Raw genomic sequence first — 17,697 nt, forward strand, 5'->3', positions numbered from 1 at the left:
GCAGCTGTTGATGGGTTACTGGTCTCCCTGGTCTTTTCCTCTGCAGTTGCCCTCCTATGTTTCAAAATGATTCAGAAATAACATTACATAAACTAACATGTTTTTTTTTACAGCTATTAAATCCCATTCTTTTTACATTCTGTTGTATTTATTCATGTTTGGCTGTATTTGCCTCTGTGAATGGTCAAACCATTCCAGCTTTTCAAAGGATAGGAGCATTTAAATTACTAAAGTTTCATGAAATTGTAAAATAAACAGTCTCTGCATTTGATCTGAGATCCTCAATACACTTTATTCTGCTGTTTTTCTTCGTCTCATCTGTACTGCACCTGCTAAGATTATGATACACAGTAAGAGGTGTAACACTAAATAGCTGGGATACTTATTTCCATGCAGAGAGCATATGCTTGTACCAGCAGCCTTTGAAACTGAGACAATGTAACTATTAATCGTGTGTAATGTGTTTGTCTGCTGTATTATCCCGTTTCCAGAGCTTTTATTCTGCAGCAAGTCAGACCAGAACAAGAGGAACGAATGTCCCTAAAGCAGAAACAAAGCATTTTGTGAATTGGAGTCAAAGAGGAGAAAGTGAGCATATCTGACTGTCTAAGCCACGGTGAGACGTCATGGAAACCTGGACAGACACCTGACCTTAAATGGGCAATATGTGTTCTGCAGTCCAAACATCCATTACTGAAAAGTTACATAAGCTCTTACTGTAAACACACAATTGCCCTTCCAACTTCCTCCTAATGAGAGAGCAGCACAGTTCAAACACTCACACTGTGTCAAATTTCCTATCATGGCAAATGAGTTATTTGGGACCTTTTCTTGTGACAAAAATAACTTAAATAACAAAAGTGTGATGTGACTTCCTTCAGCAGAGGCATGTTTTAAAAAAAACAAACATTGAGAATTAGCTTCTCTCACCTGATAGCTTTGAGACAGCTCCTCTTGCTCTTGTAGCCGATACTCTCCTCTTGCACTTGAGGCCCATGCTCCTTTACATGTCCTTTCCGGTGGCAGAACAGCACATAGTTCATTTCCTTGTTATTCGCCCAAAAAGTGCCCACTGAAGTTTCATAGCGTAGACATATCTCCACTCTGGTCCCCCCTCGTTCAAAGGGAGGCACCAGAGTATACTTGAAGGTAAACCTGTCTGTTTTCCTATCGCTGGATCCAGGCACATACTCCGCTGACAGGTCAAAGTAGTTTGTCCAGCGATCCAGGGTCATCCGGGCATTGACAGACTTGCTGTAGCACAGGTTGACCACCCTGATCATGCCACGGAGTGTGGTGGTTCCCGGGAGGAGCTCGATGTTTTCGAGCTCAACCATCTGGTCTTGGAGCCTCTGGTCTAGCTCTTCTGGGGATGAGGGAACAGTAAACAGACAGGACATGGAGAACTCCTCGAAGGGATGGGTCGCCTCATTTTTAGGGGGCTGGCTGACGTCTAACTCTGCTACTTCAGGGTTGTCAAACTCCTTAACTGACACCAGGTTTAGCCCGAATGCATCTGCGAATGACACCTTCCTCCGACTGACCTGTGGGGGCTCCGGTTCGGAGTCCTCATCTGTTTCATCGTCCGTGGTGGAACCCATCGGAGATGAGGCCTTCATCCCTCCCTCTTCCCGCTCCCTGTTTTTTTCACTCTCCTCTTCCATAATCTCCCCTTCCTCTTCCAGGGTTGAGATGTGCAGACCCTCCATAATGCGCGGTGGTCTGAGAGGCAGCTGTCTGCCCGTCCTGCCGTCTGTCTGGCTTGGAGGGTGGCACGGACCAGAGTGCCCCTAGCCTGGCTGCAGTGATACTGTAGAAAGGAGAGCAGGCAGAGGACGTGACTTGACAGATGGAGTTCGGTTACAGCTGAACATTGTGAGTCTGAGCCAGGCCTATTAATAGGACGCATATAACTGGACCAGGGCAGGCCAGTTATCCTCTCAGTTATCCCCGCACAATATGTTTGCTAGTTACAAAATAAATAAAGGGAAATACAGCTTATATAAAGCACTTTAAAGTACAACTCGTGTTTAAACAGGTCCATGTTTGAAATATATTGACAGTGTCTATATTTTGCTCCTTCAAATGTGAAAATTGTCCAAGATCCAAGCTAATAATCTGTTTTTTAACTTTGTTACGGCATAATAAAAAACACAATAATGACATGGCTGAGATGGGAATTTTAATCCGAGTGTAGTGGAATGATACGATGTCTTTTGCACAGCTGGACAGCTTTATGTCAGATGGAGATGGTGCTTCTCTCAGGGTTTGCATGGAATTGGAAACTGAACTAACACTTGCAAGCAATATTCATCAGTGTGAACAATATTGTATTTGGTTTAATTTGCTATAACTGGATATTTAATAAAAATGCAGTTGGTTTTCCAGACTGAAATATCTCACCATTGATCGCATTGCCATTCAGTTTTGTACAGATATTGATGTCTGCATGAATGGTAGTGACTTTGGTGATCCCTCAACTTTTCATTTAATTTACATAATGTCGTGCAGCAGGATGCTGCAGTGAGTTGACCTGCAGTTGAATAAGCAAAGTTTTAAGAAGTACTGAAGTATCCCCAGCACATTGTCACCCCTACCTGCTGCATGGGAAATGCTCTGGAGCTGATTCTGACCTCTGACCTCCATGTGCAGACAGCAAAAAAAGAAAATTCCCTGTTGAGATCGATAATGTCTCAAATTATTATAAGTGCTGGTACTGTGCTTGAGAGGTCTCTGGATTGAGTATCTGCAGATCCTCTTGTATCATTGTGATTGCAGGCAGCCTTCATTCTTTAGGTTCACTGCATCGTGGAACAGAAGACTGAGGATTGTTCTGTTCTTTGGAGCGAGCTGAGTTCTTGTGTGTGTGTGTGTGTGTGTGTGTGTATGTGTGTGTCACCGTCTCGGCTAGGAAGTTCAACTAATCCTCGATGTGCAGTGTAACTATACCCCCAAATCCAGTATATCTTGTAAATAGACTTCAGGGCTGGTTATACAATCCTTCACAGGTAGGTGAGCAGCTTTTTATCCTCAAAGGACCCTTTGTTCTACGTTTTTTTAAGCCAAAGGTTCTCTTGTTACTTTTAATTGCAGTTTTGGACTTTAAATAGTATCAGAAATTCTCATTTGCAACTTTTGTAAAGGCAGATGTATATGAACAAGTGTTAAAAACGCTATTTATTAAAAGTTACATACAATTATTCAAGACACTGCCAACACCTCTATGCATACAGTCTGTAACACTCTAATAATATTCCAAAAGTAATCAGCTGCTACTGATTTTTTTAAATTTATTCCATTTTAAGAGTTCACAATTAGACAGTAAACTGACAAAGTATGAGGAACAACTTGCACTACTACACAAAGCAATTAAAAGCTAAATCAACACCTCTTTAAAAGTGTTAAAACAAATGTGTTTGCTCCAATTATTTTGTGAATTCTATGTCTAATGTATATCAGTAGATGGCACCATGTGATCAGATTAGAAAATATGTCAAATTAGACGACACATCAGCCAAATTAATTTGCATTTCCAGTTTGTGATAATGAGTTCCAATTGTGCAGATTGTGTTGGAGAAATAAAATCAAACATTCAACATAAAGAGAAAGGAGAAATAAGAAAACTTCTCAGTTATTTACAGTCCGTTGTCTCACGTTACCTCGGACAGACTGTTAGTAGAAATGACCAGTAGGTGGCAGCACGCCACCACAATTCCACCATACTTGTTTCCTCATCACTTCCGAGATACTGTTTCCTTCTACTTTTTATTTGATGGATTTTTAATTAGCAATAAGGAACTCTTCCACAAACAAACACAAAAATACAATAGACCAAATGATTGCATGTTAGGGACTACGATACTTCTGTCCCATTTTTACAACCCGAACAATACTTGTTTTTAGCACATTCATTTTAATTTTCTCTAACAATTTTTCTTGAAAGCCAGGCCAGTCTTGGGACATTTTGGATGTACTGAATAGTAACGGTGCATCATATTCCCATTAATGCCCACCAATGTCGGAAAGTTTGAGAAGTAGACCTACTGGGAAGGGATGACACTATTATATTAATATGAATAATAATCACAAATAAGAAGTCGAGTATTTTTTATGCCTTTACAAAAATCTCCGGGGAAACACACTGAATGCAAACTGTGCTTCTTTCATTCAGGGACAAAAAAATGCACAAATCACATTTAGCACAATCAGTCAGTATAAAAATCGATATTAACAACATTAAATACAATATAAAATGTTGACAGTAGAGAGAATAAGACAAAAATACACGTTTCTTACATTTTTAAAACGTGTACCCCTCCCTTTCTTTTTATTCCAGTTGATAATAATCTGGTCATTCATTTCTTGACCGTGAACGTGTCGGCGGTTTGAAAAAAAAGAGAAGAAAAGAAAGAGGAGACAGAAGAGAGCAATGCCTTTTAACTACTGTTAAAAGTACGATCTCCTATTAAATGAATAAATAGGCTAAATTACCTTGTGAAGGTATGAGAGAGTGGAGAACAAAAAAAATCCTTCAGTCAAAAAGTGCATCTACATCTTTTTTGTAATAAAGTATTGATTTAGCAGTGATTTTATTGGAGGACATTTAGAGTGAGTCTCTAAACTTATGTTTACATTAAAATACGCAATTGCGTATGATGATAATTGTAATTCGTAAGATATTACCGTCATTGATCACCCATCATTTTGCCGTATGCATACACGATCATTAATGCATTTATGTTTCACTGCAAACTGAATAATACGGTGGATGTCAAATGTATTTAAAAAATAAAGCCTTATTTAAAAAAGTGTGCCCAAAAATGCCATACCTGATGCTGAGGTTTAAATCCGGACTTGGAGGATGCTGAAGATATAGTCTATTTAGTTTCCTGCTTTACACAATCAAAAACATGTTATCTTAATAGTGTATCCTCTTGATTCATTTCACCAACAATGTTTAGCCTTCTGATTTATTCTTTAGGTATAAATAGTGTGTGAGCGAAGTAGTTTACTGTACAAATATAACACACAACTTCCCATAAGAATATCTTAAAGATTAGAGGGGAAAATAATAGGTGGACGTTAGATCTCGGTCACTGTTGAAGAAGGATACCACAGAAAAAGTAGACTTGTTGATATATTACAGGAACATCACGGGGATATTTATTGTTTTGTTTGTTTTCATGCCGTTTGCAGAATAAACATTCTCAGATTGGGCAACGGGCGCACTCAGCCCGTCTTTCGGTCGGAAGAAACCGTCCCGTTACTGGAAGGTTACCGGTTCACTCCCCGACAACAATGCACGACTATCGCGGAAGCTTCCTTTAACACTCAACTCTCCGATATGAGCGACCGCTAATAACGGGAGAAATACCACAGCGCGAGACATTTGCAAAACGGGAAAAAAACTTTTATTTTTTAATTACTTTTTGTTGACATAGCAGGTGGCCCTGACGTCACACGGGGTCGCAGTACGCCCAAGAATAACAACACACACCTCCGCGCACAAGCAAGTGCCTCCCTGGGGTGTGTGTGTGTGTGTGTGTGTGTGTGTGTGTGTGGGGGGGGTGTTTCTAGTCCCAAATATACTTGCTTGCTGGGATACTGCTTGATGTGTGTTTGAATCGCAACGAGGAAAAAAAAAAACAAGCCGCGTCTTCCTCGCATTGCGCGTCATTCAAACAGGACTCGGTGTACTGCTTTTCCCTCTGTTGCATTAGTAATAACAGCGGCGTTGACGGGAGACAGCAGGAGAGAGTGTGTGTGTCTCCGACAGCGGTGCCCAGCGGAGGAATATTCGAGCTTTTTTTTATTTACTCTGCAGCTTGTTGTTCATCTGCGTTATGGTGAACTTGGACAGTCACGTGTGAAGACATCTCTGCAAACACTAGAGAACGGCTACTCCTCACCTGGTGTGTCCCTTTGACTTTTTTTTTCCGCGAGGAAAATAGAAAAGGCTACCTGCCATTTTTTTTTGTTGTGGTAAGTTTTTTTCTGCCCTAGAGCATGTTTTCTCTCCGCACTCTTTAGACTTTTTGAAATTAGGAAGTGGACCGCCGGCCACACGTTTGTCCTGTGTTGTCTCGCGCTTTGCGACTTGACTTGCGACATCATTATTTACACGTTGCGCGTGGACTTCCTGTGTTTTTGTTTTTTTTAATTACCGAGCGGCTGTTAACATATTTCACCCAGGCTATTGTAGATCGCCCTTTTCATATTGGACCTTTTAGACACCTCTGTCCAGGCTGTGCCTGCTCTGATCGCTGCACGCGCACTTCTGAAAAGCCGAGTTATTGTTTCCCATCTGCACATTGTCTTAACATTTTAATCCAAGTTGTAAATGCGGCTTGCAAATTGTAGCGATTTGTGTTTACCACCAAGTGATGAATGACATCTAAAACAAATTTTGAAAGAAGTTGTCAGAAATGTGCTGAATTAGGTAATATTTGGCTGTTGGTAAGTTATATTTTAATTTGATCTACTCACTTTGAACAATATACAATGTCAGATTATATCTGCATTAATGTTCCTGAAAACCATTTTGATATATATTTAGTGTGTGCTGTCATGTATTGGTTATTGTTAAATTGCATTAATTACTTAAAACAAGTAAACAGTGAAATAATTATGTGTAATACATCTCGTTATTGTTAAATCTTATACAGATTACGTATGGCATATTTTCTTATTTTTTAGATAGTCCAGGATTTCTGCAGTTTTGAAATTCCTTTAGTGTTGTAGCCATGGCATTGTCATCTGTGACACACAAGGGTGGCATATCGTTTTAAAATATCTTTTCTTATCAGTCCTCATGTTTTGAAAATAGCGATCAAACCTATACACAAAAAAATGAAATGCATAAAGCATACGATGCACTTGTTTGTAATTATCAATGCTTTATCTGCATGATGATCAATAATCTATGATTATCAGCAGTCAACACCTTACCGTGCTTTGCTTGCTCCATTTTAATATTCCATTTTAATATTCCATTTTTGTCCAGAAACAAACAGGGATGCTGGTAGAATGTATCAGAATTCATGATGATTGATCTAAAATCCTACCTCATTAATCAAAGCAGTAAAAGCTCATAAAGAGCTTCTGCTGAGTCTCTATTTCACTCTCTGTGTCTTGCCACTGTGGCCCAAAAAAATCAATAGATGTAACTTCATTTATTTTTTTTGGTAAAGAAAAGGCTAACAAGGCAGTGAGGACTGCTGAACTCTTCGGGCCTGTCCTCTGATCAGCTTTCACCCCTGGATTAGCTGAAGCGACCCTCCTTGTTCCAGCCGCAGGGTGCACAGGTGTTCCCTCCTCAGTTATGCAGGTGTGGGCCAGTTTCCCCCCCCCCTCACTCAGCAGCTCTCACTCTTCAAAGGCCAGGCGGCAATAAATGCCCCTTGTGAAATATGTCATAGACGGTGGGTGCACAATCAGCCCCTTTGTTGAAGAGCCCCCCTGTAATCATTTCTTAAAGCATGTTTAAAACAGTGCTTGTGTACTTGCTGTCGGGGGGGTGCAGTAAGTAAGGTTATACTTGCATTTTGTGAAAACAGAATACATTTTTTTTTTCTCCCCAAGGCAGTGGCAGAGCTGGAGAGAGGCTTGCCATTAGTCTCCCTCCAACACTGACCGTTGTTGGGAGCAGTGCACTTATTACCCCGACTCTCCCCACTCTGCGTCCGTCTTTTGATTGCTGCATTTATCATCGGGCAGTCGTGCTCTACATTATGGTAATAGGGAAATGAATGTCCTCCACAGGATTAATGTGTATACCCTGTCATACGTTTCAATCATTTATCAATATTAAGATTCAGCTTTCAGCTCAGTGAACACTGGTTGATGCATGATTTTTTTAAATCTTTTTAGATATGGAAATTGTTGCTTCCACCTGAGCTGAAGCAGAAAATGCTTTGCCATTTAATTCATTTTTAATTCTGAGAGTCCTATATGGAAAAGGCAGTGCTGTGAATGCAGAGACTGCTCCAACTGACAAACACAGACTTCATGCAAAATGGCGACTCCAGGATCACATTCAGAGTCCAGGAAGGAGATTTTCTGCACAGATCACATCCATTCCGTTTGGAGTCCGAGTACTTCTTCTTAGGCAATGAAACACTTGCTCACTTTTGGATTTTCTTTTTGAATTGCACCATCACCCATCCCCCAACACCTCTGGAATGAAACAGACTGCTCGCTCAGCCCTTGAGGTGTTTCTGCATTTTTTGGGGGGAAAAATTGGTAAAAAAAAAAAAAAATCAAGGGAGTGGTGCACCAGCTTCACTTTTGGAAACATCTCACTGAGCCCCAGCCACGCGAGCTACACAGTGAGTTTTCAGATACCGCTAACTTGGCCCTGTTACTAAGCTTCAAGGCAATTAAATGGCAAATGTTCAGGTTTTTTTTTTATCCCAGTGAACTTCATAGAAATGTTTCCATGACAACCTCCATGCAAGTTAAAGCAACCAGAAGTGATCAAGTCATTTATTTTTTTTTTTCTTCCTCCCCTTATCCCCCTCTCTCCCACTTTGGTTCCCCCGCCCCCTCCTCCTCCTCTCCCCCCATACGAATGGAATTTGTGTTGACAGTTTTGGCCTTTAATGGCACTTTTGTGCCGCGCAAAAGTATTTGTTGATGAGGATCATATACTGCAGGCTGTCGGCTTCGGAGAGATTGACTTCTCCAGATAAAAGAGTGCATTACATGCTTAAGAGGCCACCCCTTTTGCACTGTAATTATCCACATCACAGTAATGATGTTTTGTGTGCCACAGTTACTAAAGAGTCTTGAGACAGCTCAGACCTTTTTTTTAGTTACGCTCTTCTGGGTCACTTCTTAAGCCCGACTCGACTCTGTTGTGAGGCAGAAACGTTGTGACTCTTTGGCTGGAGAAAGCCGTGCAGGGTGGGGTCAGGGGGATGGGGATTAGAAAAGGAGATTGCAGGCTGCTCACACACTGAACTATCTGAGGAGAGAGTCAGCCGGTGACTTATTTTCTTCACACCGGCCAATCGTTTCATCTCAGTTCATGATCACACGTCGAATTTCATTTTTATGGTTTTTGCTCGGCCAAGTTTTGAAAAGACTTTTTTGCGGTTACGTATTTACTCAGACCGAAACAATCAAGTGTCAAAATATCTTGCAAAATATCACCTCTTACGTCATCCTCTACCTCCCTCCAAGGATCGTAAAGCCGCGAGAGGTGTGTAGCGTTTGGCTGGTGCGCGTGACCTCGCAGTGTGTCAGATTCTGAAATGGAAAGCGACATGCATGTAAAGTTCTAAAGCAAACGTTTTGGTTTGCTTACACAGTATTTCTTCAAAGCTGTGTAAGATAATTTATGCCTCTTCATAAGGTTTAGAGTTCACCTCTTGGCACCGTCGTCTCGACGCTGACCTTGTAGTTTAAAAAGTCTCCCGTTGAGCTGACACTCCAAGCCGCCATAAGCTTGGCCTGTAACACCAGCTGACTTGTCGGTGTGTTTATCCAATAAACTATGTAGTCATTTGAATCACAGTACACCAAAAGGAGACACAGCCTGTTTTTTTCCCCCCCCTCCACTTTCTTCTTCTTCCCTTGTTGAGTCAACAATTGCATGTTTACTTGCTGGTCAGTGTGGTGTGAAGGCACGGCAGCTTTTATACAGGTCACGGTCAGATGAACAGTGTCCTGGTGTGAAAAAATGTGTTGGTTTTGGGGTCTTGCCCCGAATTAAAGATAGAGGGTCACTCATGGTAAAAGGCAAGGTCGCTGTTGCTCCGACCGCATTCAGCCTGTCACTCGTAAACAGTCAAACCTCATGTGAGACAGCGCCGTGGGCTAACAGCGGTGGCTGAAAGTCAACCTCTTGTTGAGAGGGCCTTCATCAAGACTCCTCTGGCATCTTTTAGTAACGACTACAGCGTTTGATTATCAGTGGTGTGATGGATTCTGGTTGCTGCACATTTGACAAAAAAAAAGGAACCCTTCTTTGGGTCAATCCCAACCTGATTAATGTCTGACAAGCAGGGGGTAATGATCTCAAATAAAAAGATGGGTTTTTAATGTGTGCATGGCTCTAATAGCTGAGCTCCAGCCATAGACCATTAGTACTTCTGACCAGGATACAGAGGCATCAATACTTAACGCAGTGGCTGTTAGCTCTGCCTCACATCTCCAAGGACCTTTCCTCTTTACCCAGAGAGACGCAGAGAAGAAGAAAGGACAAAAATAAAATGTTTATTTCAAACATGTGAGAGGAAAAAAAAACATTGGGGGGGGATTCGTGACAGTAACAGTTTTTGACAGGCACATTAGGCTGCAGAAAGAGCATCCAGCTCGGGGCTGAGGGCATATGGTGCTGCCTTCTGCCGGCGTAGCTCTAGACCAAGTTACAACACTCGCGCAGGGTCACGACTGTCTCAGGTTTGTTCCTTCTCTCTCACTCATCTAAATAAAAACAGGAAAAAAGGAAGTGGGGGGTTGGGTGGTGGTGGCGGCAACAGTGTTGAGTGGGTTTGGCGGGCAAAGGGGTGTTGTACAGTATAGCTGCGTCTCTCAGTAAAGGACAAAAGGAATGCTTCCAGTCGAGCCCTTTGGGCCAGGACGTAATTTGGTCCAAAATGTGGAGGAGAGACATTTGACATTTTCGGAGATGTGTCACTGTTAGTTTGGGTTGGTTCACGACAACACAATTTTTTTGTCTCTGGCATGGCATATAGGGATTTGCATAAAGCATAATAGCAGTTATCTGGTTACAAGCAAGTATAGTGTAGTGTTTTCATCTCCTCTCACCATCTGAACACCCGGCGTGTGCTCTTAGATGGCAACCCCGAATCCTACTCTAAACAATTACCTTGTTTTCACCACATTGGCTCTGTTGGGTTTTTCTACTCTGTAATGTGGAGAGGATGGACTTTGGATAATGTGTAGGATGACGCAGGGCTCTGGTCTGAAGACAGCGGATCGGTGGGAGGGTAATTACAGGCTACTGTGCAGCTTTCTGGATTTTCCCTGGATCACGGCTATAGGCCTCCAAGCTCAGCCTCCATTGCTCGTCTCTGAGAAGGAAATGAAATAGCTACAACATATGGAGGCAGCAAAACAATGGTTTATTTTTATGATATTTGATGAGTGGTTTTTAATTTAGATTGTCACTTCTGGCAAGCAGCAGGGCAGATGGTGCAGACTTGAGTGCCCATTAGAGCCTAAATACCTCCAGGCAGCTGTTGGTCATAAACTTTTTTTTTTTTTTAGTTTTTTCATGCATGTTTTTTTTTTTTTTTTGCTTTGCGTTTTCTCTCTCTAACATGGCTTGGGTCAAGAGGAGTCAAACCTATTACAACACCTGTTTCTACATATGCAAATCTGTTGTTTTGTCATTTCATTAGGCAAGGCGAAAAGACAAGGGTCCCTTGTGGTTGCAAATGCGACTGGCACCGGGCCCAGTTGGCATGCTAACACAGCAGAAAGATGCTTGAGGCGGGGTTGAGGGGAGGGACGAGAAGTTGGGTTTCTGTGGCGGAGCGACTCAGCCGTTGGATGCCTTCACATTACAGCTCAATCCGGATGATGGCTTCCAAAAAAAAATTCCAAGGCAAAGTTGTCTTGGAATTGAGGAGGGGGGGGCCCCATTAACCGTCTTTGTCTTTTCTGTATAGAGTAGCGGGAAGTGAATGACTGAGGACATGCCCAGTAGCCAACAAAAACTGGCACACGCGTGTCTGGCACACGCAACACGCCCCCTCTCCCCCTCCCAGTGTCCTCCTCCCCCCCTCCTCCTCCTCCTCATCCCTTCATCATCTGGCACTCTCCCGCAGCGCTCGCCTCTTAACCACATGTGCCAGTGCCGGGCCTGCTCTTGCTCCGGGGCTAATTGTTCACTGGTAAACTGCATGCTTGTTGGTGGGGGTCTCCCCTTCATCCAGGCACACTGCTACAAAACAGGGTGGTGGTGGGTGGGGGTGGGGGGGGGGGGGGGAGGGGGGGGGGGGGGGGGGGGGTGCAGATCATGATCTCTCCATGCAGTTTATTTTCGCTGTATAAGTCTGAAGATTGTCGGTTGTAATCCAGCCTGTGCTCTGAATGCAACAAATACACCGTGAAATTAAAGGTTATTGCAGGAGCGTAATGCAAAAGCTCTGTTCGAGATTACCAAAGCTGTTTGCAGACCTAAGGGGGGGGGCAGCGGCAGCAGAGTATGGTGTTGTTTCATGTTTATGACAGTCAGGCCAAGAAGCTCCCTCTGGGATTGGATAGGTTTTATCATTTTTTTTTAACAGATATTTATTGATATTCTTTGACTAGCCTGCAGTCCGGTTGTAAAGAAAGATCCTTAAGGACACTGCATTTAGGTTGATTTTGAAGGTTGCTTAAAGTTGATATTACATGTTGATATTTTTGCTCCGTTTGTTTTCTTTTCTAGTTGTCCTGTAAATCTGAACTGTGGCCGTGTCCAGTAATCCGTCACTTGTTCAAATCAAGTGCTATTGTAGTCAATTCCTTCCTCAGCCTAGACCAAAGAGTCCGATGGATGGATGGAAAGCCCTAGGACTAGTCCCGGTTGTGAGTTAATCTCATCTGATAACCGAGGCCTTCCTCCTCCTCCCTCTCCTGTCTCTCCTTTTCTTTTCTCCACCTATCTTCCTCCTCCCTTCTCTACTGTGGCTCGGTGGGTCTGATTTGTAGTTCTGCTCCTCTCTCACCGCGCAGACGGCATTAAAGCCAGGCCCCACAAGCCCCCTCTGATATGGGAGAGTTCATTAGAGATGTGCCTTTGATGGGCAGCCTTTTCATGTGACTACCGGTTTTTCAAATACCTTGATGTAGAAGCTTAAGAAGGCATTGTGCAGTAAGCCCTCCTTTTGATGCGACTTATTTAGATCTGCATAGTAAATCAGGGGGGAGTAAATAACCAGCCAACAGATGGAAGCAAGGAGATAAGGCACCAGCGAACAATCGCATTTGTATTTTGTTATGATGTTGACAGCAGCTAAAATTCACTAATCTGGAGCCACTGATCTGCATTTCAAAGAAATCTCATTTAGCAGCGGGAAGGATAAAGTTCCTCTCATTGTGTCTATTTTATTGCATTCTTCACTAATTTATCTGGCCACAGATTTAACGCGCAGGGCTCGGCGGTAGGAGCTGGCGTCCGCACGTTGCATAGGGGGGTCTTAAATACTGTGAAAGCGGTTACGTCTAGACTGTGAGCTGAGGGTAATTACACGTCTGACCATGAATAGAATGAGTTTGAAGACTCATCTTTCTTCGGGCGGGCCTGAATTGCTCGACTAACACTGATAAGGAGCGTTTGGTCCCCGTAGAAATATTGCCAGTGACTTTCCATAATGCCCCCCCCCCGTCCTTTTACAACACCAAGGATGGTATTTACTTTTAAGATAAAGTTATTGTGTACAGTAATCTGACTTGTTAGCATAATGTCCGCTTTCATCGCAGGACCCTCCTTTTTCTGCTGTGTGGAAGTATTTGTAGTCCGGGTCTTAAATAGTTTATCTTGACTTAGTGCACGAACGCTTTATGTAAATATCAGCCTATAGCATTATTAGTCCTTCATGAATACTTGAATGCATTTGCCATATTTATAAGTTGATAGAATTTACCAGTGGTTTTGTATTTGGCATGAAGATATGTGCGGTATTTGTAAATCCCCGCGAATTGGAGGTCATACAGACTAATAGCATTCCTAATGCTTTTCCAGTGAATAAAATATGACATCCGCACAGCCCAGAGGTGTTGTGATATTGAAGTCTACTCAACAGCAAATCATTTTAAGTAAAGGGGCATTAACGTGAAATAGTGTTTTATATCTAAATCATATTTAAATCCGTTTTCTTTACTTCAAGGTAAGGTTGGCAGGTGTAGTCATCCCATGCTGTCTTTTTGCAAAATCACATTACATCTTTTAGTACTTCAGTCGTTCACTGATATGTAGACGCTAAATGCAAATTAATCTTATGATTGTATATGATCCTAATCTTGGCAAACCAGCAGCGCATCGGTTGGTGCCCGCCCCTACCTCAAACCCTCTCACCCCATTCTGAGTAAATGTTGCACAGCAATCTGTGCAACATTTACCACAAACTCAAAACATCGAAAAATGATAGCAGTTGGCATGTTTTGTTTTCAGCTGTGCTCGTTGAGCTGAGGGCTTTTTGTACAGTTCAGGGAGCACATTCCTTAGAATTCAGCAGTCGTTGGGTGCCTGTAGGGGTCATTGGAATTCTGGGAGAATGAAGGGGAGAAGAGAAAAAAAAAAAAAGTCTCGGGAAGGGGAACTTCCAGGCCATTTTCGTGGCCCACATGCCCCCCGGCAGGAGAATGTTGCCCCCACAACGCTCTTCAATGAGGGGAATAATCTATTTTGTTTTGCCTAATGCTCTAAACTGCGACGTGCAGTAAAACTGTCCAAAGTAATTTGTAGCTGCAGTTGTGGGTTTGTACACTACTGCTGTAGATGTGGGATTAACGCCATCAAATCATCAATACTAATGGTCTCTAAATTATACCGATGCCATAGCATGTGTCCTTAGATGTAGACGGCTGAATGGACCTACAGTACATGAGCAATCAATCGTGTCAGTTTAATAGTGTGATTTACTTGGCGTTGAGAGCTTGTGCCTTCCAGGCACTCCACCTTTTAACTTGAGTGAAGTGTGTGTGATGGGGTGGGGTGGGGGAGGGAGGTCCACAGCTTTAACTGTACTGTCTGCTGCCTGTTTGTGCATGCACACACACACACACACACACACACACACACAAGCTCTCATGCTTCACAGCTAAATCCAGGTGCACTTTGTTGTTCCAAAGTTTATTGCTTTCTCCGACAAGCCATACAGACAATAGTTGTGCAAGACACAATCTAGCCCACACATGTCCACACCAGCACTGAACGCACCTAGGAAACATACAAAAAGATCAGTCGCTCACGAATAGCTTTGGACTAATGGTATACTCTCTGATTTGTCTCACCTCAGATAGCCGACATCGCTGGACTTCTTCTGCTCCCGTGACGGACACCAACAGCAAGTTCTCTCCCTCAGGGTGAGTATTTGAACACGGCCCCCTCGTGTCCATCTGTCAAAGAATCCTTAACCTTGAGAAAGATTAGACAAGCATTATCGGTGTCTTTCCAAGGATCAGTGTTCGAATGAACAGTAAACTACTGTGAACGCTCAAGATCATTCTTCTCTCCAAGTAGAACTATTTTAAGGCATGTCTGTCTTTTCTTTGAATAAAACGACAAACTAATTTAGCTTTTCTTCTGTTCATCACGAACCCCAACTGTGTCTTTGGATGTGGTCTTACAGTATTGTTAGCCCTACTGTGTTTGGGTGATTGTATTGGCTAGGAGAGGTCAGGGGCGCCCCATTCCCCACTCAAATGTTACAAATCTTCATCTTGTCCACCTTGATAGAATTCCCCCTCCACTGGGCAACCTTTCAGTTGTGCCTGTTTGGTTTTCACACCCCAAGGATTTTCAATCTACTCTAGCTTAGAAGTTATGATATGCATTATGGCCGGCAAATGTGGGCAAGCCTGGATTTACTTTGTTGATGTCTTGATTGAGATTTGTTGCCGAACAGAACAGAACAGAACGTGTACAGGGTTCTGGTGTGTATTACTCTATACTGGCTTTACAGCAATATGCTCGTATGTGCTTATTTCTTTTAGGATGAAATATGCACACTCTGTGCCCGTAGAAAAGAGCAGACGACACACACCGTAAAGTCCAAACTGGTAAGTGAAAGCAGCTTTCCTTGTCTTTGCATGCCTGGTGTTGTGTGTGTTTTTTTCCCCCAGATAGATGTGTCCGCTGTAAAGAGCCACGTCAGTCATAACTGTTGGTGAGGTTTGGCTTCAGAGTAACACAATCCTGGGTGATGAAATGACAAAAAACAGCAGAGCCAGGTATGAGAAAAATATACCTGCTAGTGCACGGACCTAACTTCATTCAGAACCGTTTACTAAAATGGCATCGTTTAAATAGCACATGTAGATTTCTGGGAGTAACTTCTCAAGGACAGCGTTGTTTTAGCTTAGCATCGAATAAATAAACATGTATGAGTGAAAATATATGGGTGATATCGAATATGATCTGTTAAATGGTTAATATCGAATAAATCCGACTCTTCCATCGATCCTGCATCTTTGCAGGTCTGCAAAACTAGGACATGATCAAGGCTCCCTTTTCCGAGCTAATGATACAAGGTGGTGTTTGTCACCAAGTCAGTCCACAAATGAGGGTGAGGAATCTAAGTTCACGTAATGGGAATCGCCAATTATATCTCCATCATGACTAACATGGCCGTTCTATTGATTAGAGCTCTCGTATACACACTCCTGCATCCATTCCGAACACTTCCATGTAGTGATGGTAAGAAGAGACACTTTTAATGGTGTTGGTTTGGCAGTATATCAAGTAAAGATGGCAGTGAATAATCACGTTTTTGGTCAAAAGAATGGTGTGCGTGTGTGAATGTTTTAATAGAATGATTTGCTACAGGTATGTTCCATGTGCTGCCACTCAATAGTCAGTCATGACTCTATGAATTGTTTTAATTTAGTCTGCCTAATTATTCCAAAGAACAATGAAATGTATAGTGACTTTATATAAACGAGTAATGTTTGGTTTGAAGCTGGAAACTGTTGTCCGTTTGCTTTGAGGCCGTAGGTTTATTTAGGTATTCTCCTCCTGACCGAAGGGACGAAATCTATACACCATCGTGAGGAGCGCCTTTGAGGTACAGATGTGATTAAAGTGTATGGGCAGGCGCTAAGATGCTGGGTGGCTTGGCTTGTAGAACCAAGTCCACCTCCCCGAGAGTCCTATCTTTCCAGAGTGAAGCAGAGTCCAGATTTCCTCTTCCACCTAAAAGAGATTTAAATATTAGTTCTTAATTTGTCTAGTATTCAGTTAAACTCTTACTGCATATCTGCTGGCCTAAAAAAAAAAAGTCCTTCTAATCATTGCAAAAAAAAAAAAAAGTGTAATTGCCCCAACACTGCAAGCAGTACTTCCAATGTAGACATATATAAAAATCTACAGCAATTAAATATATCGTTGGCTGCTTTAAAATAAGCTGCAGTTCGGACTGAACAGCCCTCTGCTCGCATTTCCAGTTTGGAATTGATTTCTTGTCACAGATCAGAGACCTCTTGTCATTCCACTTCCAATCCTCAAATGGTTTCCCTGAGCCTGCTAACTGTCGTCGCTGCGAGCGGCCAAACGGGGGGAACCTCCACGGATCTTTACCCAGGGCACTCGGAGCAGTCGAGGGGGTAGAGGCAGAAATCAAAAGGACTTGGATCATTCCCCATTGGCAGCCTCCATTGTCTGGCTGATTTGGGATTGGTGGAGAAGGTGAAAACTGCGGGCTGGAGTGTGGGGGTGGATGGAGATCAGGCAAAAGAACCCCCTTTTTTTCCCCTAATCTTTATCCACCATTAACCCCAGTGCCCCAGTGTGTGGCTGAGATCAGGGCCATTGGTCAATCCCCCATTCACTGCCACCCAGAATATTTTAAAGTTAAGCCCCCTCGCTTAACAAAAAAAGTCTTACTCATCAAAGGTTTACTTTCCCCTCTCTCCCTCTCGTCCTTCCTTATGCTCTCAGTCCCTAGGATCTGCTGCCGTTCTTCATGCACCCCTCTCTCCATGGTCAACTGTTTTGTCTTCACACTTAGGCAAGAGGGAGGG

The 17,697-nt window shown here is 42.8% G+C and overlaps 2 protein-coding genes across 3 annotated transcripts in view; one reads left to right on the forward strand and one right to left on the reverse strand.

The window, feature by feature from the left end:
* Positions 1–476: 476 nt before the first annotated feature.
* Positions 477–1,804, reverse strand: ppp1r3aa (protein phosphatase 1, regulatory subunit 3Aa). Its single transcript, XM_031865611.1, has 2 exons — positions 931–1,804; positions 477–540 (listed from the first exon to the last, which is right to left on the reverse strand). Exons 1-2 carry the CDS (start codon positions 1,707–1,709, stop codon positions 477–479), a joined length of 843 nt encoding a protein of 280 aa, XP_031721471.1. The 5' UTR covers positions 1,710–1,804.
* A 13,176-nt stretch (positions 1,805–14,980) lies between these two features.
* The window catches only part of foxp2 (forkhead box P2), a 95,015-nt gene continuing 92,298 nt past the window's right edge, over positions 14,981–17,697 (forward strand). For both annotated transcript variants that reach the window (XM_031865821.1, XM_031865822.1), the window contains exons 1-2: positions 14,981–15,042; positions 15,673–15,738. The gene's annotated coding sequence lies outside the window, so the exon portion shown is untranslated. The remainder of the gene's footprint in view (positions 15,043–15,672; positions 15,739–17,697) is intronic.

Source organism: Anarrhichthys ocellatus, unplaced genomic scaffold, assembly GCF_004355925.1.
Source record: "Anarrhichthys ocellatus isolate YVR2014 unplaced genomic scaffold, GSC_Weel_1.0 scaffold33, whole genome shotgun sequence".
NCBI classification, from domain to species: domain Eukaryota; kingdom Metazoa; phylum Chordata; class Actinopteri; order Perciformes; family Anarhichadidae; genus Anarrhichthys; species Anarrhichthys ocellatus.